The sequence below is a fragment of the Ambystoma mexicanum genome, chromosome 9 (genome assembly GCF_040938575.1).
Source record: "Ambystoma mexicanum isolate Mex_15411 chromosome 9, UKY_AmexF1_1, whole genome shotgun sequence".
Lineage (NCBI taxonomy): Eukaryota > Metazoa > Chordata > Amphibia > Caudata > Ambystomatidae > Ambystoma > Ambystoma mexicanum.
Genome location: NC_090931.1, coordinates 338,747,878 through 338,772,269, shown reverse-complemented (window position 1 = coordinate 338,772,269; position 24,392 = coordinate 338,747,878). Strand labels below are relative to the sequence as shown.

Here is a 24,392-nt window from a genome sequence, read left to right as displayed (position 1 = left end):
GAGAAAGTTTCCAAATCCCAAACAAAGAGATCTGTTATTACGCTTCAGATTGAATACCTTGCAAAACAAAACAATAAAGGCAAGATATACTAAAGAAAAAATATGCACAAAGTGCAGATTGTGCAAAAGAAGTGAAGAATCATTAAATCACTTAGTGTTATTCTGCACAGAACTGAGAGACCTGCGAAATTTGTACCTAACTAGTAATATCACTGGCTTATGTGGCCTAGATGCGGAGAAATGGTGGAGTATAATTTACGCTTGCCAATCTCCAAAAATAAATTTTGCAACGGTCAAATTTCTAGAAAACACCCTTAAAAGGCTAGACCATATCGATGAAGGAAACGCATCGTAAATCGTGAATTGAATGGTCAAAAGGACGCGTTGTGTTGTGTTGATGTTCATTTTTTATTGTGAATCATTAATCCAATTTTATCTTTATTATTTTTCTGAAAGACAAAACTTATTTTAAGTAGCCAACTTGAATGTGAACGGTTTTTTAGATTTAGTTTAGCCTAATCTGGACTTTCTAGTTTTTTTCTACTTTTGACCTCTGCTTTGTACTTGTTCGATGTTGACTTTGTTATGACAGATCTCTTTGCGAAATGAAATGCTTTACTGATTGTGAAAGGTTTGTAATAAACCAAATACACTTAATAATAAAAAAAAAATAACTCTTGATTCACCCTTTCGGTTTGGCCATTACTCTCAGGATGATAACTTGTTGTTAAATTAATCTCAATTTTCAATTCTTTACAAAAAGCTTTCCAAAATCTAGAGACAAATTGAGATCCTCTAACAGAAATTACTTGATTAGGTAAACCATGTAATTTAACAACATTTTGCAGGAAGGCCTGAGCTAAAGATGTTGCTGTAGCCGCTCCCTTGATGGGGATAAAATGACCAGCCTTAGAAAACATATCCACAACTAAAAGAATAGTAGAACAACCCTTGTCAGGCGGTAAATCCACAATATAATCCATTGATACCGTATGCCACGGACGAGGTGGAACTGGAAGTGGAACTAAATATCCTGCAGCTTTCTGATGATCAGACTTAGAACGAATACAAACATCACAAGTTCTTACATAATTCTCAGAATCTTCCTTCATTTCTTTCCACCAAAATTCCCTTTGAAGAAGATCAAAAGTTTTCTTAATTCCTGGATGACCAGCCAAAGGGGAATCATGACAATTCTTTAATGCTTCAATTTTCAACTCTTCAAAGGGCAAATACAACTGCTTTCCAACATAAGGTAAACCTTCTATAATGTGACGTTCAGAATCTTCTGCCCCCCAACCCAACAGTTCCTCATCAGTAAAAGATTGTAAAATTGGCTCACGAAAATCCTGAACCTTTTCAGCCCCAGCAATGACAAAATTCTTTTCTGCAAGCAAAGGCATAGATATATAAGGATCATTCTTCAAACTTCCAGGGACACACTTACACAAAGCATCTGCTTTTCCATTCTGACGCCCAGGTTTGAACAAAATTACAAAATCATATTCTGCAAAAAATAACGACCAACGTAATTGCCTTGGTGTTAAAGTTCTTGCAGACCGAAGAAAAGTTAAGTTCCTATGATCTGTCAACACAGTGACCCGGTGTCGAACACCCAACAGATAGTGTCTCCATTCAACAAAAGCTGCCTTGGTTGCTAACAATTCACGATCAGAAATCGTATAGTTTCTTTCAGCAGGTGAGAATCTTTTAGAAAAGAAAGCTACCGGATGAAGCTGCCCCGTAACACGATGACGTTGTGACAATACAGCACCCATAGCACAATCTGAAGCATGAGCTTCCAAGAAAAAAGGTTGTTCAACATCAGGGTGTAATAAAATGGGTCCAGTAACAAAAAAATATCTCCTCTTTTCTGATCTTCTTTCTAATAATCTCAAATCTAATTGAATCACTAAAGAAATTAAATCTTCACAAACTGTGGGTTTCTCTACTATTGTAGCTAGTGCATCTTTTAACTCTTCTCTTAATCCTCTGTAAAATATTGAAGCTCTTTTTTCTTCAGGCCACTCACTCTCGTGAACCAGTGATCTAAAGTGTGTAGTATAGGCTACTAACTCTCTATTTCCTTGACGTAACTCTAATAGTTCTCCATCTACACTTAAAGATGAAGTTCTTTTGTCAAACATTTTACGGAATTCATTTTTAAATTGATCCCAATTTCTTAGTTCTCTTGCACCTCTTTCAACAAATGGAACAGTCCATGCTGATGCCTCTCCTGTAAGATAAGAAATCAAAAAGGCCACCTTTGCCGTTCCTATAGGAAATGCTTCAGGCCTACACAAATAGTGTAATTCACACTGCATTAAAAATGTTTTTAGTTTTCTATGGTCTCCGCTAAATCTTTCTGGTGGCGCTAATGGAGTTGACACTGAAGATATTCCTGGAGTTAACTGTATATCCTTCTTATCTCGTTTTTCTTCTGCCTCATGTGTTGGCCATTTAACTTCCAACTCAGCATATAAAACTGGTGGTTCTTGTTCAAATAATGTCTTTGCCTTAGAAGTTCCTGGAGTCTCAGATTGATACACATAACTATTTAATTCTTCCATTCGCACTCCTAAAGTTATTGTCTCTTGTTTTGCTAATTTCAAATCCTCTTTAATCTCCATTAATATTTTTCCTATGGACCCCAAACTCAGCTCTGCCTCTGGGTCCATCATCACTCAGGCAAGATTTAAATACGTGGTCCTTTCATTCTGTCAGAGTCCAGTCTTGAATCTTCTTGCAGGAGTGATGCTGGCCCACCAGACCCCCCAAATATGCCTGCTCAGCAATCTCAATAAAGAATAAAATTACCAAACTGGCATACCCAAGGGGAAAGGGGAATGGAGAACAAAACAAATCAGATCTTCACTGGTTTTCAATGTTGAAGACACGACTACTCGAATACCGATTAACCCTCTGGAACTGGATTACAGGATAGATGATTGTCAATGTCTGTGAAGATCTAAACACAAGTTTACACCATTAATATTACTCTGCTCTGAATGCTAAGTTCTACTTTAATGTTTTACATTTATTTTAGAGTTTAACAAATACCTGAAGCCTATGCTTGATTGCTGATAGGCGTAAATTATTAGCTTGACATCTTCTTTAGCTATTATTACTTCTTAGAATAATAACTTCTTGAACTCTTGACTCTTTGCTCAAAAATATGTAGATATATTTTAACTTGACTGAATTTTAGTTCAATTTCAAAAGAGATAAATAAATAAAAAATTGAGTCTATATTGTACTTTGTTCAAATTGAATTGCTGCCAATATTCCTTAGAAAAGTTTCTTCGTACTTCCTCTTGAGAAGATGATTCAACTGTTAGAGTCTATTTAACTGTAGAATAGTTGATACAATGCTAAATGGCAAAAAACGTTACGATCACGCAACGAAGATCCACGCTACAATGAAGAATACGCGACGCACATCGAACCGCGGATACCAAAAAGCAAACAACATACGTCTTTTTTCTGTAGATGAGGAAGTCCATTCAATGAAGTTCCGCGCTGATTTGAAGATCGCGCGCCACACAAGGAACCGCGCTCTAAGATGAAATGAAAACCCTGAAGCGACCGAAAACCGCCGGCACTACGATACGCAGATACACAATACGTGAACGTCCAGGCAACGACAAGTACACGCCTAACCAGGAAGTAAATAACTAACTATAGGACGCAACCATAGGTCCTAATCTCTAATGTTTATATAAATAATAACATGTACTTGCACGGCACGGCACGCGCATGCAAGTTTTAGTCAACAAAAATAAATGGAAGTTAGTAATGTTAAACGCGAACGAAATTAAAGATAAACAAGGACTAAATAAACTTGCACAATTTATATGGGATACATTACTCACCGTAATCGTATTTCTGATGCTTGTATCTGCTTAGATTCACATGCTGTGCATAGGCCGACATCTAGTGGAAGCTGCGGAGTATTACAGTTTGTTTTTCGAAACTCGAAAATGGGCGTCGACACAGGCGTGCCAGTAATACTATCCCTAGTGTGACGTCCACTGTACCCAAGATCCCTCACGCGTCTAGGATCCTCAGATTGTATTTTTTCTGACATGAGGAAGCATGAGGAGTAGCGTGAGTACAGATAATCCAAGCAGATAGACAGAAAGGTAAGACTACCAGCAATCATGCGCCTTCTCTCGGAGGGGAGGAAGGGTGGGTCGCATGTGAATCTAAGCAGATACAAGCATCAGAAATACGATTACGGTGAGTAATGTATCCCTTCTGAGGCTTGTGGAATCTGCTTAGATCACATGCTGTGCATAGATTAGCGAGCAGTACCAGAAGAAGGAGGTGGGATGTGAGAAGAGTCATGAGCAAACAGGTGTCTCAGAACCGCTTGTCCCACTTGTGTATCTGTCTTGGAATGAGTGTCAATGCAGTAATGCTGAGTAAAAGTGTGAATAGAGCTCCAAGTAGCTGCTTTGCAAATGGTGTCGAGGGGAACATTTGCAATGAAAGCCAGAGTGGCCCCAATGCCTCTAGTAGAGTGGGCTTTTGGCGTAAAAGGCAGAGTTTTTTCAGAAAGAGAGTAACACAGCTGTATAAGGTTGATAATCCACTTCGAGATAGCGCCTTTAGAGACGCGATCTCCCTCTCTGCCTGTAGCTACGGAGACAAACAGTTGATCTGTTTTCCTTAGCGGTCTGGTTTTGTTTACATAGTAGAGGACCGCCCTACGCACATCTAGGGTGTGTAGTTTCACCTCAGCCGAGCTTTGCGGGTTCTGGAAGAAAGCCGGAAGCTCGATGGACTGGTTTACATGGAATTTAGATATAAATTTAGGTGAGAACCTAGGGTGTGTGCGTAAAACCAGTTTGTCTTTGTGGATAGTAAAGAAAGGATCCTGCACTGACAGAGCCTGAATTTCACTGACCCTTCTTATAGAGGTAATGGCTACTAAGAAGGCAGTTTTATAAGTCAGGTGTTTGAGACTACTTTTATGCATGGGTTCGAAAGGGGGCCCCATGAGCTTAGCTAGCACCACATTAAGGTCCCATCCTGGCGGTGGGTTAGAAATAGGAGGGTGAAGTCTCTTTACTCCTTCCATGAAGGCTTTAACTACTGGTACTTTCCACCACGACACCTTGTTATGGGATGTGGTGTAAGCCGAGAGGGCAGCCAGGTGTACTTTCAGAGAGTTAAAAACCAATCCTGCATCCAGCAGGTGGAGCATGTATGTCACAATGTTGGAAAGAGTGCAATCAACCGGGTTGATTTGTTTATTCTGGCACCAAATAACAAATCTCTTCCATTTGTCAAAGTAACAGTGCCTTGTGTTTGGTTTCCTGGATTCTTTTAGGATGTCCATACACCTCTGTGGTAAATTGAGATGTCCAAACTCTATGACCTCAGGAGCCATGCTGCCAGGTTCATTGAATTGGGTTGCTGGTGCACTGTTTGACCTTGTTGCTGGGACAGTAGGTTGTACCAGGCTGGGAGTTTGATGGGCTCGCACACCGCCATCCTGCGTAGGTGTGGAAACCATGGTTGTCTCGCCCACATGGGAGCAACTAGGATGAGCGTCATCGATTCCTTGTTCATCTTGTACACTACCTTCCTGATAAGAGGAGTTGGTGGAAAAGCGTACGCAAACATCCCTGACCAGTTCATCCACAGGGCGTTCCCTTGGGAGTCTGGCTGGGGGAACCTGGATGCAAATCCTGGGCATTGTTTGTTTTCGCTTGTGGCGAATAAGTCTATAGTGGGGAAACCCCACTGAGAGAAGAGATCTTCTACGATCTCTCTGTGAAGGACCCATTCGTGTTCTTCTGGGAGGGAGTCTCTGCTTAGGGCATCCGCTAGGGAATTGAGCTCCCCTGGAACATGTTGCGATGACAGGAAGATGTTCCGTCTGAGTGCCCATATCCAGATTTTCTGGGCAAGCTTGGACAGATTTGGCGAACGAGTCCCTCCTTGCTTGTTCAGATAGAACATGGCAGTCGTGCTGCCCGTCCGGATCTGCACCGACAAGTTTATTAGATGGGGCTCGAACGCCCAAAGCGCTCTCAATACTGCCAGAAGCTCTAGAGGTTGATGTGGTTCTTGGCTACTGAGTGAGACCAGAGACCCTGAGCTGTGTGGTGGAGATGGTGAGCTCCCCACCCAGTCAGGCATGCATCTGTAGTCACGACTGCCTGCACTTCGGGATCGTAAAAGGGATTTCCCCTTGCGAGATTCTCTCTTGTCCACCAGTGTAGGCTCTGTACAAGTGTTGGCGAAACGACCACTAGATCGTCCCACTGACCACTTGCCTGAGACCACTGTTTCGCCAACCATTCCTGCATAGGACGCATGCGCAGTCGCGCGTGGGGGACCAGGTAAATGCATGACGCCATCATGCCCAGTAACCGCATTGCTTTGCGTACCGTTATTTGTTGACCGGACTGATAATGTGGAATTTGCAGTAGTATATTCCGAATTCTTTCTTCCGAAGGGAAGGTCAACCCTTTCTGAGTATCTAGGATTGCTCCCAGGAACTGTTTTGAGGTGCTTGGCACTAGGCTTGACTTCTTCTCGTTGATTGAGAAGCCTAATTCGTGGAGGAGGTCGATAGTCCTTTGAATGTTTGTCCTGCAAATTCCTGGGGTTGCCCCCGTTATGAGCCAGTCGTCCAGATAAGGGTACACTGGGATTGCCTCCCTGCGTAGGTGTGCAGCTGCCACCACCAGTACCTTGGTGAATACCCTGGGTGCTGAAGCTATCCCGAAGGGCAGTACCTTGAATTGGTAGTGGCGACTGTCCACCTTGAAGCGCAAGTACTTTCTGTGCGCCGGGAGCATGGAAATATGAAAATAAGCATCTTTCATATCCAAGGTTGCCATGTAATCCCCCTTTTTTAGGAGGGGGATTACCTCTTGTAGCGTGGTCATACGGAATTTTTGGGGCTTGACATACTTGTTGGCAGGCCGTAAGTCCAGTACTGGGCGCATTGTCAAATCTTTCTTTGGCACAAGGAAGTAAGTTGAATAGATACCCTTGTTTACCTGGTGTCCTGGGACGAGTTCTATCGCGTCCTTTTCGAGCAGAATGGCAATCTCCTCGAGGAGGATCTTCTGATGTTCTAAAGAGTGTACTCTTTGTCGTGGAGGATGGTTCCGGGGACGCTGCAGTAATTCTATACAATATCCTGTGGACACTGTTGACAGCACCCATCTGTCTGAGGTGATCCCTTCCCAAGCCTGGGTGAAGTTGGAAATGCGTCCCCCTACTGGGGTTGCATGAGAAGGGACCCTGAACTGAGCGTCACTGCTTTGGTGGGGGCGTGCCACCTCCCTTGTTGGGGCTGCCTCTGCCTCTTCCACGCCCTCTCTTGTTACCCCTGCCGTAACTTTGGGTAGACTGCTGGCTGTTGTTCCACTGTGTACCCTGTACCTGGGCATAGTTGCCTCTTTGAGAATTTTGGCCGCGTGGGCGACGAAAATTACTATTCCCCCTCTGGTTCGGGGGTTTGTTGGTTAGTTGGCCAAGGGATTTCAGTGTCTCGTATTCGTCCTTGGCGTTTTTAAGTGCGTCTTCGACCGCTTTCCCAAACAATAGATCGGGTTCCACCGGCTTGTCTATTAATGAAGCCTGCGTTTCTGTTTTGAACCCCGACTGCCGTAACCACGCATGTCTTTTGATAACAGTACCTTCTGCTATCAATCTTCCTGCGTTGTCCGCGGCGTCGAAAGTTGCTTTTAATATGCAACCAGACACGGCTCTCCCTTCTGCCGAGATCCGAGCCAATTGGCCCTTTAACGGTTCAGGAGCAGAGGCTATGAGCGCCGCGACCTCTTCCCATTGATGGCAGTTGTAGCTGGCCAACAGGGTGGTGGAGTTAGCAATCCTTGCTTGGTAGGCGGACGTTGAGGCTACCTTCCTGCCAAACCCGTAAAGTTTCTTGCTCTCCTTGTCGGGAGGAGCTTCTGATGAAGATAAGGGTGTTCCAGCCCTCTTCCGAGTGTTGGTAACAACTAGGGAGTCTGGTTTAAGATGTCCTCTTATATAGAGAGGGTCAGACTGGGCTGCCCGGAACAGCTTTTCGACCCTGGGGTTGACTGCTCTGGTGAGGTTTGGGTTCACCAGGGACGGATCTATTCTTCGTTGGATGGATTTAAGGATAGGGATGTCTGAGCGACCGGCCTCCTCTCTCCCACCAACTCTTCTGCGAAGTCCCTTTCCTCCTGTACACCGTGGGTGTCGATGTGAAAATGTTCAGCCGCGCGAGCGAGAACCTCATTAAGGAGGGGCTGGTTATCGACTGGCGAGTCGGTAACTGGGGCTTCATTCTCTACCGGGGAATCTACTCTGTAAATTTCCTGCTCATCTTCTCCCTCCTCCTGATCCTCATCATCCGCATAGTATTCCGTCCCGGCTTGTTCCTCCATAATTCCAAACTCCTGGTCCCCCTCAGGGAATGGAGTAGAGTAAGGCTGCACCTCGAAGGGTTCAGGTCTTTCGAACCGGGCCTTTTTACTTAGGGGGATAGGATCAGTGGAGCCTGAGGGTGTGGCCCCCTGAGGGTCATACGAGAGGAAATGCTCTGGATTCTTGTCGTAGAAATCAGCCAAGGAAGACATCCTTGACATGACCCTGTCTATGTCCTCAGTGGACCATTCTTTGGAACAGGGTATGACTTTAGTAGGCAATTTAGGGGACTTATCAAGGGTACCCTTGCTGGATGTTGATCTCTCAGTAGACTTGTATTTATCTGTTTGCTTAGGGGGGAAGGATGGTCGTACAGGAGTGGAAGAATGTGCTTTCCGCTGTTTACCCCCCTCCCCGTGCGTGGAAAAATGTTTTACCTGTCCTTTGGAGGCCCCGGAGACTTTCGACGCCTGGCGTCGAGGATTGGGAGAGGTATCTGTGTTTTTCGAGCGTGGGGCCTCGCTGGTGTTAACTACGGGCTCCGTCTCTTGGAGCGCGGCCTGGGGGTGGAAGTCGTCTTCGTCCTCCGACGATCGAACTTCCGTTAGTCTAGGGAGCGAGGCACTCTTGGCAAGAGTGGATGATTGCCTTGAGTCATGAGGCGATCTCGATCGAGAGCGCCCAGAGGACACCGAGTCGGACCGTTCTATCTGTGCCTCTTTCCGAGAAGTCGACGTCGTCGATGTTCGGTTGGACTTAGTGTGCTTAGTGTGTGTAGGGTGTGTAGCGCTTGCGTCGCCGGGGGTCTTCCCCATAGCCGCCCTGCCGGACGACCTTCCGAGGTCGGGGACCTGCGCTCGGCTGTCTTTCGACGCCGTAATGCCCTCGCCGTCCGAAAGTACGGCGTCGCTGCCATCGCTGAAGGCGCCCTCCGCTGCCATGGCCGCCTGCCTGGCGTGGTGGGCCCAACGCTTAGTCGAACGGTCCTTAAGTGTCCTAGGTTTAAACCTACTACACGCTCTGCAGTTCGCTTCGGGGTGGTCCCTCGGCAAGCAGAGATTGCACGTGGCGTGCCTGTCGACCCAAGGGTATTTGCGGTTGCACTTGGGGCAGAATTGGAAAGGGGTACCCTCCATATGCACCTAAAGGCAGCGGGCTGGTAAGTGTATGAAATATATAAGATAAGGTGTACTTATCTACCAAGAGTGAAGAGTATGTACCACCCCCCACTCTCCCTACTTGCAGGGCCGAGGCCAGCGGCCTACCAGGCCCGGGCCGAGGCAAGCGGCCTTCCGAAGCCCAGATCCGTCGTGCGGCAGCCGACGGCCGATGTCTTCTCCAGCCGTCGTCGAGTGTTGAGGGTCGACGTTGGGGTGGGGAAGGATGTCAATAAGAATTATAATTTTCAATTATTAGCAAAAGTATGGCTAAGGCCAGGGGACTCCGCAAGATGCTTCCGACCAGTATGGCGGAAAAAAACAATCTGAGGATCCTAGACGCGTGAGGGATCTTGGGTACAGTGGACGTCACACTAGAGATAGTATTACTGGCACGCCTGTGTCGACGCCCATTTTCGAGTTTCGAAAAACAAACTGTAATACTCCGCAGCTTCCACTAGATGTCGGCCTATGCACAGCATGTGATCTAAGCAGATTCCACAAGCCTCAGAAATATATATATATTAGAAAATACTAAATATGTAAAAACTCGAATTAAATTCACAGTTAGCAGCCGCTAAACAAATGAAACAAGCGTTTTTCACTAAAAATATACGAACGAGATAAGCACATGAAAGTTTGTTTATACTTGTAGAAATTAACTATCTTTAAAACTTTTCAAAAATACTTTTGACTTGAAAACTGTAGATAATTAATATTCTTAGATCAAAATACAATTGAGTATTTCTTCACAACTACTTAGCTTGCTTCTTCTGTACTTGACTTTTCTTTTACATCAGATGACTTCTTCTTGAAAGATATTTTATATTCTCTATAGTCTTTTCTTCACAAAGGTTACTATAATTATAAAGCCAAATTTCTTCTGAGTTCAATCAACTGCAACCTTCCTCTAAGGGAACTGGAATGAAAGGCTGTTTAGAATCTTGGTGAAAGTTCCAAACTACCTCACAGCACTTTTCCTCCAATCACTGTTGTGAATTGGACCCTCCATCTTTGCTTGGGAAATTAGTTACTTCCTGAATAGTTTAACATTAAGGAATCTTATGTAAATAATAAGATATTAAATTCAGAACCAACACCCAAACATCACTCAAACATCACTTAAAAATATATATGTGATGATGAAATCGTCTAAATGAAAGTCTTCTAGTGTAATGTTTCTTTGATAATGTGGAAATGTGCCATGGAATCCTGAAAACTAAGGAGGACTAGGAAGTAAATAAACAGTTTTGAACTAGAAACAATTAATGTGAAAGAGGGACAAATCAAGAATAATCATGCTAAAATCTTTTCTTTATTTCTCTGTTTTTTATTTTATTTTATTTTCTCTTGTTTTGTCTTATGTTTATTACCACCATTGATGTTTTTTTGGGTAGAAATCGTGTGATTTTATTGTTTACTCCTCAAATTATGTGAAATATTTTTGAAATTTCAAACCCTCCATTCTTTTTGTTCTTCTGTGTGGTTTAACATATGAATGTGCCCAAACAATAATGCACACAGAATATGATTGGTCATTTGCTAATGCCCTATTAGTTTTGAGAAAGGCTATTGAGTAGCCGAAACACGTGTAAACTAGGAATAAAGGGGTTTTTTGTTTTTGAAAGAACTTATGTGTGGCGCAATCTTTGAGTGGCAGAACATCCTGATTTGTTGTCTAACCAAGGAGGTAGGGGATTGGTTCCTCCAACACTTGCCACACAGATGCGACACGGCTGAAAAGCCTTAATACTTAATCCAAGGTCGCAAACAGAAGAGGCTGTACCGACACAGATCCCCACAAAAAACTCTGTATGTCAGGAATAGAGTTTTCCAGAGTTACTCATAGTAACTACTTTCACAATATAATAGGTTTAAGAGTAAAGTCTTGGCCAATAAAATGGGGGGGCTCAGAGGACAGATAACTGCAGATCTATAAGTTAATACAGGGTTAGGGAATGCACTGGTCTACAGGCCTGCCCGAGGCTTAATTGTTACAGAGTGAAGAATGTGTGTAATGAGACGCCTACACTGGTGTTTATGATCTCTTGAGTAGACAATGCAAAGGTTGTCACATTTATGTACCGCAAGCTCTTCCTTCTGAGAATCCCAGGTCTCGTAATGTGAGATATAAATGGAATGGGGACTTAGAGGGAGATTTGAAAGCCAAGTAGGAGTGAGCAGCATATTTCCTAAACAAAATATTCTCAATATCAACCAAAATAAAGATTACAATTTCTGAGAGCTGACTAATGACAGATGATACATGGATTGAACATGGATTTGTATTCAAATAATTGTGAGCTTGCATCACTAGGATACTACCTGAGGAGTTGGGAGACAAAGCTGTAAATACAGTGGCTTCATGTTTACTGGTATCCACCAGCAATTTAAAAATGTGGGGTCCCGCGTGCATCAACGTAGAGTGGTGTTTGTTGGCAATGTAAGCTGAAAGTACTGGACTCATATGTGGTCTAGTAATGCTGTGGCCCATTCGGAGGTGGTGTGGTGGGACGGTTAGTCATGCTCATGAGTTTTGGTGTCAATAATAGGCTGCCCGATGTGCAATTGTACAATTGTACCTCCTGCCCTTGCATGCATCGATACAGGTACATCTTTGGTGGAATAGCCGGCATCATAAGGGGTATGCCAGAGAAATAAAACACTGGATAACAAAAGAATTGCAGATTGCTATGCATTTTAACAATTGCATGTTTGGATTACACATGCATTAAGAAGCCATGGGTTGTATACTAATTGACCTTTTCACCATTGACCGCAGGAGAATTGACCTCGGGAGAATTGACCTAATTTAGAAGGTCAATTATGACATATATGTGGGGGGGAAATCCCCTGCAACCTCCCATCCAATCCAAAACCCCCTGCAACTCCCCACCCAATCGCCTTATATTATTTCAAATCCAAAACCAACCCAATACATATATAAAATAACTAAAATAATATAAAGGTCAATTGTGCAGAAGGTCAATTAGGACCACTATAATTAGGTCAATTGTGCAAAAGGTCAATTGTAAAAGGTCAATTTGGGTAATACCTGAGGGAATGCATAACCTTGCAACAATATAGTGCCCTATCCCTTCGCATTATCTGTCAGCAGATTGAAGCTGCGGGATGCAATGTGGATGGCTGTGGAGTGGTGTGTGGTTGGCTATGTCAGTTGCTAGTTTGCAATGTATGTGCAGCTAAGTAGTGCCATGGCACTGTGGCATGGTCTGTTGGGGAGTTTTAGTGTGCAAAGTGCAGGAGACCTGGTCCACTTGGATAAACTTGACTGCACAGAGGATTTCCATCTTTTTGTGTCATAGCTTGCCTCATTTGAGGCATGACTGAGAGAGAGCAGCAGAGGTATATTTACAATGGTGGGTGGAGCAGGGAGCCTTGAGCCAAGATTACATGACAAACAACAGCAGACTGAAAATCCACGCAGTGCCTATCAGACCACCATTTACTGTCTGCACCATGAGTGCAAGTTCCCATTGTCTGAGGGACAGCAAGACCCACACTGAGATGGACAAAATGGGGTGCCCTATGCCAAGGTCTATAAAGGAAGCTGTCATGTAATTGTTATCAATGATCTGCTCTATCGCAGAGCCCATCATGGGATGTCGGAATCTTGAAATGTCCCTACCTGTATTTTGTCAAAGCTGCTGAGCTCATTCAGGAAGCGGTCAATGTTGGCCATCTGTCTCTTGGCACCTTTCGACCAGGTCAGATCCGTGTTTGGGGATTTCAGAATTATAATGATCGAGGCCATCAGCTCCTCCGTATCCACATCGGGTTTCTGCATAACTCTGAGCTCTCCTAAAAAATAAAGAAAATGAGACAGGGACCTCAATTAAACCTCTTTCTATTCTCTGCTGACACAATTGTACTACTGCAATGTTGTACTTAACATACTGCAACACTGCTGATGACAATCTTAATGAGGAAACATTACTAATTAGTACATAGACACACATAATGTAACTGGTCCAAATTTCAGGAAATGTTATTGTGCTCCCATTATTTTAAACTGACATCATGACAGCCAGGCGCATGCCGCTTCCAAAAGTGTCACCAGTCATTTCATATTCATCTTGATGAAACATTTGCAATTCTAAGCATCTTTGCATGGAACATTTCTGACTGGGAGCCAAGTGTAGACTCCAGTGGACTAGAAACAGCGGAAGTCATTCTTAACACAGTGGCAATGCAGTGGTAAAAAGCAGTGCACAATGATACTGTGAATAGGAGGTTCTCTTTCCCTAAAAACAAGTATCTAAAGGGAGAAAGTTCGCTTCCTAAAGGTCCACATTGGATTTTTTATTTTTTTATTTTTTATAATAGCACCAACATAGAACTTAAGGATGTTTCATAAAGTTAACAATACATTAGAGGCCATATTAGTGACACTTTGCAGTGGTGCAGGTACAATTGGAAGAAGGGCAAAAATTGCCCTAGTGCAAAAACCTATTCTTTCAATGCATTTTTGCACATGCGCAAATTTGACACTAGTGCCAGGACTGCAACAAATGTGCTTTCAATGCATTTTTGCAGAAGGGAAATATGTTTATTGCACTAGGGCAATGGTTCTGTCATACTGCCCTGGAAGTTAATCTGGATTTGAATAGCCAATCAGCAATACGAACCTTGCACTGTCCAACCACTCTTATTTCTACTATGAGCTGACAAACGCTTTCTGGCCCTACAACACACAATCAGAAAAATCCTGATTCAATGGTGGGAGCCCAGGCAAAAAAGATTACTGGGCCAGGGCTTCCACATCCTACTGAACAGCCCTTGTGAAAAATTCACAAGAAAAATACAATTATATTATTGGGTTTTCATACAGTGCTTCCTCGATTACTCCACCCGCTTCTAAGCTCTGCAGTAATACCTGTTATTGTCCCCCAGTTTAATGGTACTTAATTGTTCAATTTCGGAAGAATGAGCTGAGTCGGCCAGAGATACGCACTTTGGAAGTGCAGGCTTGTCCCATGTGAGAGGTGAGCAATTACCCTGTGAGATCTACCTATCTGGCATTCGATTGCAATATCAGTGCAAGAAATTAAAGGGAGTGCCAGCCACGTCCATCTCTTAGCCTATCATTCGTTAGTGCATGCACTAGACAACACATTCTATATCTTTTAGGAGGGGAAGAGAGAGGCAAAGTGCAAGGCGCTTTCTGCAGAGGTTCAGTGGGGCGAGATTTGCATAGCCGCCAACAGGCTCTCATCTAGCTATCAAAAGACCATCACTTAGTTATGAACAGACCCACAGCTAGCAGACAACCACATATTTCCCTATATATAACACAGAAAATATGTTAGTTTGTTCCTTATACAACACCACACGGTTCCAACAATCTGCACCACATTTTGCATATTTGAACACCCAACGTGTTTCCCTGGATTTCAACCCCTTATACATGAGACAGTTGCCTGAAATCAGCGACACATCAATGTGGTCTTAAAAGGCCCAGACAAAGTTCATTTTAAGCGTATCGACATGAGAAACAAAGCTAAAAAAACACTTTTCAAGGCCCTAGGATGCACTGCTTCTGAGATATTTGCACAACACAATGCTCCGTGCCAGGGTGAGGCGACAGGTGGAGGGAGTGCACAAAAGGTCCCAGCATCCTGCAGCACGCCAACTCTCGCCTCCCCTCCACGTCTGCTCTAAGTTATTGATTTTCAACAATTGATGAGAGTGTTACCATGTCTGTCTACAGAACCCATGCGGATTAGGGGTACTTTTTGCTAGTCCTAAATGGACTCTAAAATGGCCTTCAAATTACCCAGCCATATTCTCAAAAACACTCTTGCCACAACACACTAATCAAGAGTTAAGGTTAATCTCACAAAAAGAAAAGTCTACAAAGAGTGGGAATACTGTAAATAGGCTACAATCATTGTATACCAGCAACAGACCAACCTTGTTCCAGGCCAATCAAACCATGCAGTAGTTAACAATTGATTCTAATATCAACAGCAAATTGACACACCAGCGAAATGCCCTTTTACTGTGCCCTGAATGCACCATGGGTGCTATGCTTAACCTTTAAATTCCCACCATAACATCGACACTCGGTCCTCTAGAAATCACAGCCACTGCCCCAGTGCAGAGGGGCTCATGCTGAGGAGGGTTTTGGCTGACAGAACTCTGAGATCGGTGCCTTTTATTGGGAGGAGAAGTGCTCTGCCAGGGGCACGCAGCTCTTACTATCACAACCCCTGGAAAAAAAGATGTAAAAAGTCTTTAACTTCTTTAGAAATTGAGGGCAAATAGCGGGAGGTATAACCCCGCCCCCCCACATTCTAAGTAGCTGATTTACTGGAATGCACAGTGCATTTCATTTCAGGTAGTAGTTTAGTGCTACAGCCTGGCCCTGCTAGCAACACAGGCAGTTTTATGTGCCTGGCAGTCCAACTTATGTGCCAGAGTCAAAGCGGGGCGCATAAGGAGGGCTAAGAGTTCATAACTGTCTTTTATTCCTATATGGATGGGGCTAAAATGTTATTAACATCTGGCCACAGGCAGGACACTAAAGGTTAATCCTGAAATGAGCCAACAGGGGTTAGAAGTATTGGGAACAGACTTCCATATACCACTATTTCTTGGCAGGACAATAAGAACGCAGGAAGGAGCCCTGGATGGCGCAAGATGTGAGGAAGTGGAGAACACAGTAAGACAAGACTGCAACAGGGAAGTGGCCGGAAGTGGAGCGGGGGAGGCACGTGGCATAGTAAGTTGCGTCCTACCAGCCATCAGGATGTTTGACCATCCTGGTGATTAGTGTCCAAAGGGCCTAAATGCCTGCTGGATGTGAGGATGCCAGTGCTCCATTTCGAGTATTTTCCATATGCATTCGAGAAATGGAATGTGGTTCCTTATTAGTGCACATCTACAGAAACATGAAATAGATAGTACCTAATGCACCGATGTCCATATCCTTCACCAGCCTTCTGACGTCTGATATAATGGCGGAAGCTTTGTACACTGCCTTTTCGTGGGCCAGTTGGTACTCCGGGAGGAGTTTCTGAAAGCCCTTGATTCTCTTCATGTGCTGGTGGACACTGTGAATCTTCTGCTCGACCACCACCTTATCCTGGGCAATCTGAACCAGGATCTGCAATGTGCCCTGCTTGTGCTCATTGAGGGCCACCATCTGCTGCTGAAGATCACTTGCCAGTGTTGCATAAGATTTCATTTTACTCTCTGTGTAAGTGAGGACTTTCTTCAACAGCTCATGGACTCCAGTGATCTCATGGTGCTTCTTCCTTATTAAATCTGTAAAGCATTGGACAAATGTCTCAAACGTTGCATTGGTGATGTGCCCATATTCTCCTCGTCCCTGCTGGCATTGGTCGTGGCGTGCAATAGCCAGATGCATAGAGGCAAGTAGGTGGCACACATTTTCTTTTTCCTTCTTAGAGAACATCTCCAAATGTCGTATGTAGTGGTCAGCATGTGCTACTAGATTTTCTCTAAAATAAAAAACACATGTATGAAAAAACGTGATTAACAGAATGTTGATTCTATAGTAACAGATGCAAAAGGCCATAGCCACAGTCATCTCCTCTGAAACCCTCCCCACAAACTCTAGTGACATGAGAATTAAATCTTAATGAACTCAATCACGAATTCCTCCCATCGCAATCTACTGTTGTTTTCTGAATACGAATCGAAAAAGGAAAGATTTTTAATTACAATGGCATCATATTAGCTAATCCTGTAAAGCATACAGCAGTAAAGTACACTAAATTCATCGAGCGGATGGTTGATGGCAATATGTAAATTTAAGGCAGCAGTTGACAATGTCCCAAGTTCGAAGGAGAATAAGTGCTGGCCAAACCAATAGTTTGGGCTTTTGTGTTGGCATGTGATAGGCACATTATAGTAGTGCCTGGCAAATGCCTGACACATTATACCACAAAATGGCAACATCTGGAAAATGGTGCCAGTACCTAGACATATGATGTCAGTGACTGGCAAATACCGATCTGATACCTACACAGAAGCCAACACGGTTACCTTTGCCAATGCTTGTTTTAACGGGGCTCCAGTGCAAGGAACAGATGTGAGGATGCACATATTGTTTAATCAAGTGTCTAAAGGCAAACTGGGTTAAGACTTTATTTGCACAAGAAGCTCATTGACAGCTGCATTCAAGACAACGTTCAGAAGATTGCTCAGAAACAACAGTGACAGGCATTATGCAGCACACATTTTGATGTTACTGTGTAATAGAGCTTGCTTAAAGAGATACCAGAAGATTATGTTTTTGGAAGGAAGGAGCAAGCAGTGGGAAAGAATTACCATCATGATCAACATGGCCATAGGTGGTAAATTGGTGGGAAAAAGTTAAGCAACACCCACAAGCTATGTGTATCGCGTCACATCATATCTTCCTCCTACCTGTGCTCCAGTGCAATAATTGTCGCCCTAACGTGCGAAATAAGAGCCGAAAACTAAGAAGCACGCATTCAGGGCATAACAAAACACTCAATCAAGTTGCAAAGTTATGTATTCTTGGAAAGGATACCACACTAACAAGCATCTCTGAATTCTATTACAGAGTTATAAAACCACTTGACACCAATAAATATGATGGTTATGTGTACTTCCATTGCCTGATTTATCAGAGAAACTGCTATGGTATCTTTCAGCTGTTTATCTCAGATTTAAAAGAGACCCTAACATAGTTGGCCTGCAAATACCAACGAATTGCTCCTGTTGGATACCACCCCAATACATTTGCAGTGGAGCCTGAATAGCTTTGTCTAGTGTACTAATCATTACAACAAACATTAATAACTTTAAAAGACACAAGAAATGTGATGGTTATAAATGGAGTAGAAACAGAAAAATGCTTGAAGAAGTTAATAAATTGATCTATTTAGGCTTTTTTAATAGCCAACAAAAATCAGATATCGTTGATGGAGAGAAAATTATATAATAATAATAATAATAATAATAATAATAATAATAATAATAATAATAATAATAATAATAATAATAATAGTAAAGGGGATGTTTTTATTGCTCAAATGAAGATCAGTCTGAGGAAACATGCAATATTTTCTATTCAGCCAATGAATGAGTTCTATAAGGTAAAAGTGATGCTAGCATTATCGCATGGTTTGGAATTGATTGATACGCAAAACTAGAAATGGTTCATAGTGTTGGAGGGTCGAAGTTAGCGCGCTGTACTAAGACTGCCCCCTACTTGTCAACATTAACAATATGATTCGAAGTAGGATTGCGTTCACTGTTGTCCATTGTGATATGGAACAAGCTAGATTTATAGTTCAAAATATGTTGCACTTCCTTAAATCAATCAAATGTATGCTGTGGAGGATGACACAATAAAAAAACGTGCTTGGCTTAAAATCCTTCTTGAGCACAATTAAATGATACTTGAAGGCTATACATTTTGAACCAGTCTTTTATCTTGAGAAATATAAAGTGGTTAAAGGAAAAATGCAACAATGGGAAGAGACAGAAAATTGTTTAGTTTTGCCTAAGTATAACTGGTTAAGCAAACATTTCTAAAATATCCCTCTCTTATGACCACACCTCTGGCCTAATAAAAAAAAATGGCCATGTTCCCTTAATCAAAATTGGTATTGTAGATTTCGCCTTAATGTGTTGAACTCACTGGAAGCCGTTGGCCCTACAAGAAATTTAGATGAGACTGAACAATTTTACAGATTATGCAAAAGGAATGTGGAAGGTATCCTAAAACGAACTGTGATTGCCTGTGAGGCCATAGGGGAATTGAGACACAAGCCTTTCTTAAATTTCGTATATACAGGATTCTGGGCTAGATGCATGTATGTTAAACAGCTATGTCTAACGTTCCCCCTTGTTGCATTCCTGCAGGGCATTTTGGCAGTTTTAAGGGTGAATGAAAATGTGATCTAAGTTTGGCCAAATTGAAGCACATGTCACTTTGTTGGATAGTAATAGAGTTAGGGAGCCAGATGCACAATCTGGAATGCTTATTTTAGGTACAAGTAGACCTGTTAGATGAAATGCATATTTTAAATGGTTGGAATTAATCTGGTACAGATTTCTGTATGGATGGCACAATGATGTGATGTTAGTTATTGACATGTTTCTAAGAAAGATGTGAATGTTTTATTCGATCTGTGTATAGTTGTGTCGAGTGTTGGAATCTTGTGAAAGGTTTTGATTAATGAAACTGTAACAGCAATAAAAAAAGGCTATGAAGAATGGAAATAAAAATAGAGGTAAGAGTTGTTCTACGCTGGTTTGGATATCAAGTTATGTTATGTTATTTTATTATGATTTATACCATGCACTGCTGCCCTTTTCATAGTCTCCAGGTGATCTGGTGGATCTGAAAGGGAAGGGGACTTGGGAGGGTTTAGTTAGTAAGATTGAGAGGGAAAACACAGAAGAGCTTTGATGTGCTGTTGGTAGCTTCAGTCGGGAAAACCGGCCAATGTGTGCTGTTTTGTCTTAAGTTGGTAGATGTTATGTGGTGTTTGGTTCATGAGTGTGTGTGGCGTGATTTGTGTGCGATTGGTTTAGTTTCCTGTTGGGTGTTGTGGAGTGTCTATGGTTTGCAGTGGTTTTCAAGTGATTGCCATTGGTTCAATGCAAAGAGTTTGTCAAATAAAATACAATTGTCTACATCTGCGCATTTTCATTGTTGAAATTACATCATGATTTTACTCTTAAAATGTATTTAACAGTAACACTGTAGAAACATTTCTTTGTTAAATAGTTGTATTCTATTTAAAAATAAATCCCTTTTGCTAAAAGTGAGTATCCCTCATTAGCCCATCCCTTTTCTCTATGCTCATATTCCACCTTTCTCTTACACCACACACAGGCCCATCTGTCACCATCTTTCCACCACATCCTTGCACAACAAACCTTATTTTAAGTTTGTATGGTGCTCTACAGGGTAAATGTGGCACAGAGGTACACAATAATACAACAGAGCTGCCTCTTAAGCCTTCAACTATTTGTTTTGCACCACCCATACAATCTCCCTTGACATAGCTTTCCCTGAGGAAATGTGTTCAAACACAACATAGCTTACCACTTTTAATGTAAAAGAATACTAGTGATTCTGAACTGCCCTGCAAGGGATGAGAGTATGAGAGAGATTGTCGATATAGTGCGAAGAACTACTTACTAAAACCTTATTTTCATAACATACCGCAACAAACACAATCTCCCTTTCCCGCATTTTGTACAACATTTCATATTCTTTATTGCCACAATATTTCTCCATACCATCTGATGATATCACCTCAGAAATCCTCTAATTTCCAACCCCCAAGCTCTAGTGGTAGGTGCATCCAATTACAACTAAAGTTATCCTACATTTTCAGTGTCATTTTTACAAAACAACATTATTTGGAGCTATTAATTACCAACTGAATTATCTCGATGGTGAAATCATCTACTAGTCTTCGCAGCAGTGGACATTTTGGGGAAAGAATAATTTATAACTGCAAAACTTGATTCCTAAAAACTACCTTTCTAATACCCAAACATTTAATCGTTCCCCCACTGGACAATTGCAATTTAGACAATTCAGAGAGGTTGTCGAGGTTATTTTATGCAACCAACAGTGAACATAATAAGAACAATATACGTTAAACTCTTGTGTGCCTTCATCCAAAGTCTTTTACTTTTGACCCTGGCTGGTATGCCTTTCTCCTCCAAGCTGGACCACAACACGCAAACAACATGCAAACATGGGAAATTAAGTGCGTATTCAAACAAATTCTTTTTTTGATGACCAAATATCAATAACCGGCTGTCCTCCAACTTCATAAATACAATTATCTTCAAGATGCCTTATTTGGAGCTATTTAAAGGAATTTACATACAGCAAAGTATATCGCTGTGCAGTGCCTTGAATGACTTTGCTTCTATTTTTTTTACTAGTTGCCCTTATTTAGTTATCACTCCTCTTATTTTGACCTTCTCTTTAATTTCTAAATACATATTGATGAGAACACTAGTTTTCCAATATAATATGTTTTAATCAATCATATATAGATTTTTGCAAAACAATCCATTTCTAGACCCAATTCACATTCTTAAATGGAGGAGGATGGCTCAAACCCTCCTGAAAACAACTGACTCTCCCTGCCCAGTGAGGTTTTTCAAGAAGTGCGTCTAATGAAAAGATGTGCTGTGGAAGATTGTTGCTGTGAATAGCCCGGAGGCAGATATCTGCAAAACGCATTTGCAGTATCCATCTGGGTCATATTCCACATCAGAATTTAATGACACAATCAAACCATGTTGGTCCCCTAAAAGGTTTCATCTGGATTACACATTGCAGTCCTGCTCTCTAATTTCCTACTAAAACATATCCCTACCTCAGAATTCATCAGAATTAAGAACCTACGTATTTTGCTGCAGTTACATCGTTAACCCTTGCTTGAGCCCAAATTAAAAAGTATATCATGTTTCTGGGGGCTTATTCTCTAAGAAAATATATGTAAAAGAAAATAAGTGAGTGTTACAATTTGTAATTTCGATCCCAAACTTATCCCATTTTTAACCTGGCAAATGTTTGTTTCATAATTTAAGTAACTTTGGGTCTCACCCTAAATCACTAGGAGAATCCAGATGTGGACCCGTGGATCACTATTATTAGAGAGGCACAGCTCCACCGTACTGATGATGTCCAACCAGACCGAAACACATGTCTGGGGTTGCTATTGGTATTCTTGTTCAGAGGAGAATTGCCTGGATATTTGTCCTCTGTGAAAAATATTGAGCTAAAGAATCTGAGTAAAGCTCTCGTAACCAGGATTCATGTCTGGCAGAGGGACACCCAGACCCCCCCCCTTGTTTTTCCACTACTTTAAAAAGTCACCATTGCAGCTGAATAACAACTATTATATGAATCGAGTTACTCGGGAGGCTAATCATGTAAATGATCCCCCACATTTAACTAAGCCTATATGAAAGGCCATAAACAATTATACAAATACAAATCCACCCCAGAGACATGGGAGACACTACCACAATATGGAGTCTAAGGTTCATAAAGATGTATAAGGCATAGAGAGTTCCTGCCATACTACAATGAGGATTGGACCCATTAGGGGCACAATTTCATTGTGATGCATAATGTACATAGTCTAGATTTTGGTAGCTTTGAGAACAACGAATCTCTAGTTAATAAATGTATACATTGGATTTGGCACGTGAAAGGGTGCATCTCAGTGATCAGAGATGACATTGAGTATTGGTTTCAGAAACGTGTGCCAAATAGGGCAGGTGATTACATCCAGATCTTTTTGAACAACAGGTGGTTGTTGGAGGGGCTCTTAGCTACAGACTATATGACTTATCCACCGCAGGGCTCATGCATCACTCGTACATCTTGTATGCCCCTCCCTATCAACAATGATAAATTAAATGCATCTAATGTATCCACTGTGAATGCACCACATGTAGTCCCAATAGGGATACATTCCAAGAGAGCTGAAAATGGAACAGCAAGGAATTAGGGGTAACATTGATGAAATCAAGGAGGGACTTGGTGATGTAGATTGATCATTAAAAGTGGGTGGAAAGGAAATTGATAGATGCCCCCTTGGTATTACAATTATTTTATGGAACATTGCTGGGTGGGTAAGCATCGTGTGGATAATATCTGGTGCAGTTTAATTTAAGGTTATAGGGTCATCTGTGGGCTATGGAGCAAGATGATTTGCAGGGATATCAGTCCTTCATGTAGCAGCTTAGAAGGGCCCGAGAAGGAGGTGTGATGAATCTGGCGGTATTTTATTCCCGACAGTACTGAGACGAGTAAGAGAGATGAAGGAAGATCACTGGAAGCGGTAAGTCCACACCGCAATCTAGTCATTGGAAAAGGCTAACCAATGCCTGGACATTTAAAATGGACACAGCCGAACAGAACGAGAGTGAGAGGCAGAGACTGCAGCAGAACGTAGCTTGTGCGAACGCTGGTTGGAATGTCCGAGGCGAGAACACTGTGGAAGGCATCAGAGAGGTTGATGAGAACGGCATTCAGAGAGACCAGCCAAGGCTTTATTGCTGTAGGCAGCTGGAGCCGCCAGAAGCAAAGGAAGATAAAGTCGAAGCCAAACAGCTAACGGGAAACAAACACAGTCAGCGCAAGATAGCCCAATTAATGTAATTAGAGAAACTGATACAAATATGAACAATGTTAAGAAAGGTTCAGTGACTTGGAGAGAGAGGTTGAAATGAATATGAAGAGTGTGAAGAAAGGGCTGGTTAGCCAAAGCTTGGAAAAGGTCATTGAAACAAATAAGACCTGTGCTAAAATATTTGAAAAGAGGAGTTCATACCAATAAGAACTTTGCTCAGAAAGGGTCGGTGACACAATACTGGAAAAGCATTATTTCTTGGATGAGTGAAAGAGTGAGCAGAGAACGGAAAAGCACTGGGCAGGATAGTGAACCTGGCAAACAGTGCGTCTGTGACTCACATCCATAAAAGGATATAAAGCCCTGGCAAGAGAGTAAACCAGGCACTGTGCGAGTCTAGAACCCAAGAAACAGAACTGTGATATCCTAACAGGAGAGTAAACCTGTAGTGAGAAAAGACATAAACCTGAAACCGCGCAACAGTAAGAACGAATACAAAAGGGTAGACCCATAGCTGTTTTAAGGATCAGTGATAAAGTCGCAAAAAGGGGAGAAACCATCCTCTTTATACTTATCTCCCACCTGAGACAAGTTATGTTACTTTTGTGGAGAATATGGTCATCCCACAAAGAGTTATCCCTCAAATAAAATGAATTTCCCAACCATACCATTGTTAAAAGCATCCATTCAGAATAAACGAAACAAGGAATCA

At 42.2% G+C, this 24,392-nt stretch overlaps 1 protein-coding gene across 1 annotated transcript in view; it reads right to left on the bottom strand.

Annotated features, from left to right (window-relative positions):
- LOC138487325 (uncharacterized) overlaps positions 1 to 24,392 on the bottom strand; it is a 2,513,852-nt gene that overhangs the window by 981,825 nt on the left and 1,507,635 nt on the right. Inside the window, exons 67-68 of the mRNA XM_069613924.1 lie at positions 16,470 to 17,026; positions 13,189 to 13,361 (exon numbers count right to left, since the gene is read on the bottom strand). Coding sequence (XP_069470025.1) covers positions 13,189 to 13,361; positions 16,470 to 17,026 — 730 coding nt within the window. The remainder of the gene's footprint in view (positions 1 to 13,188; positions 13,362 to 16,469; positions 17,027 to 24,392) is intronic.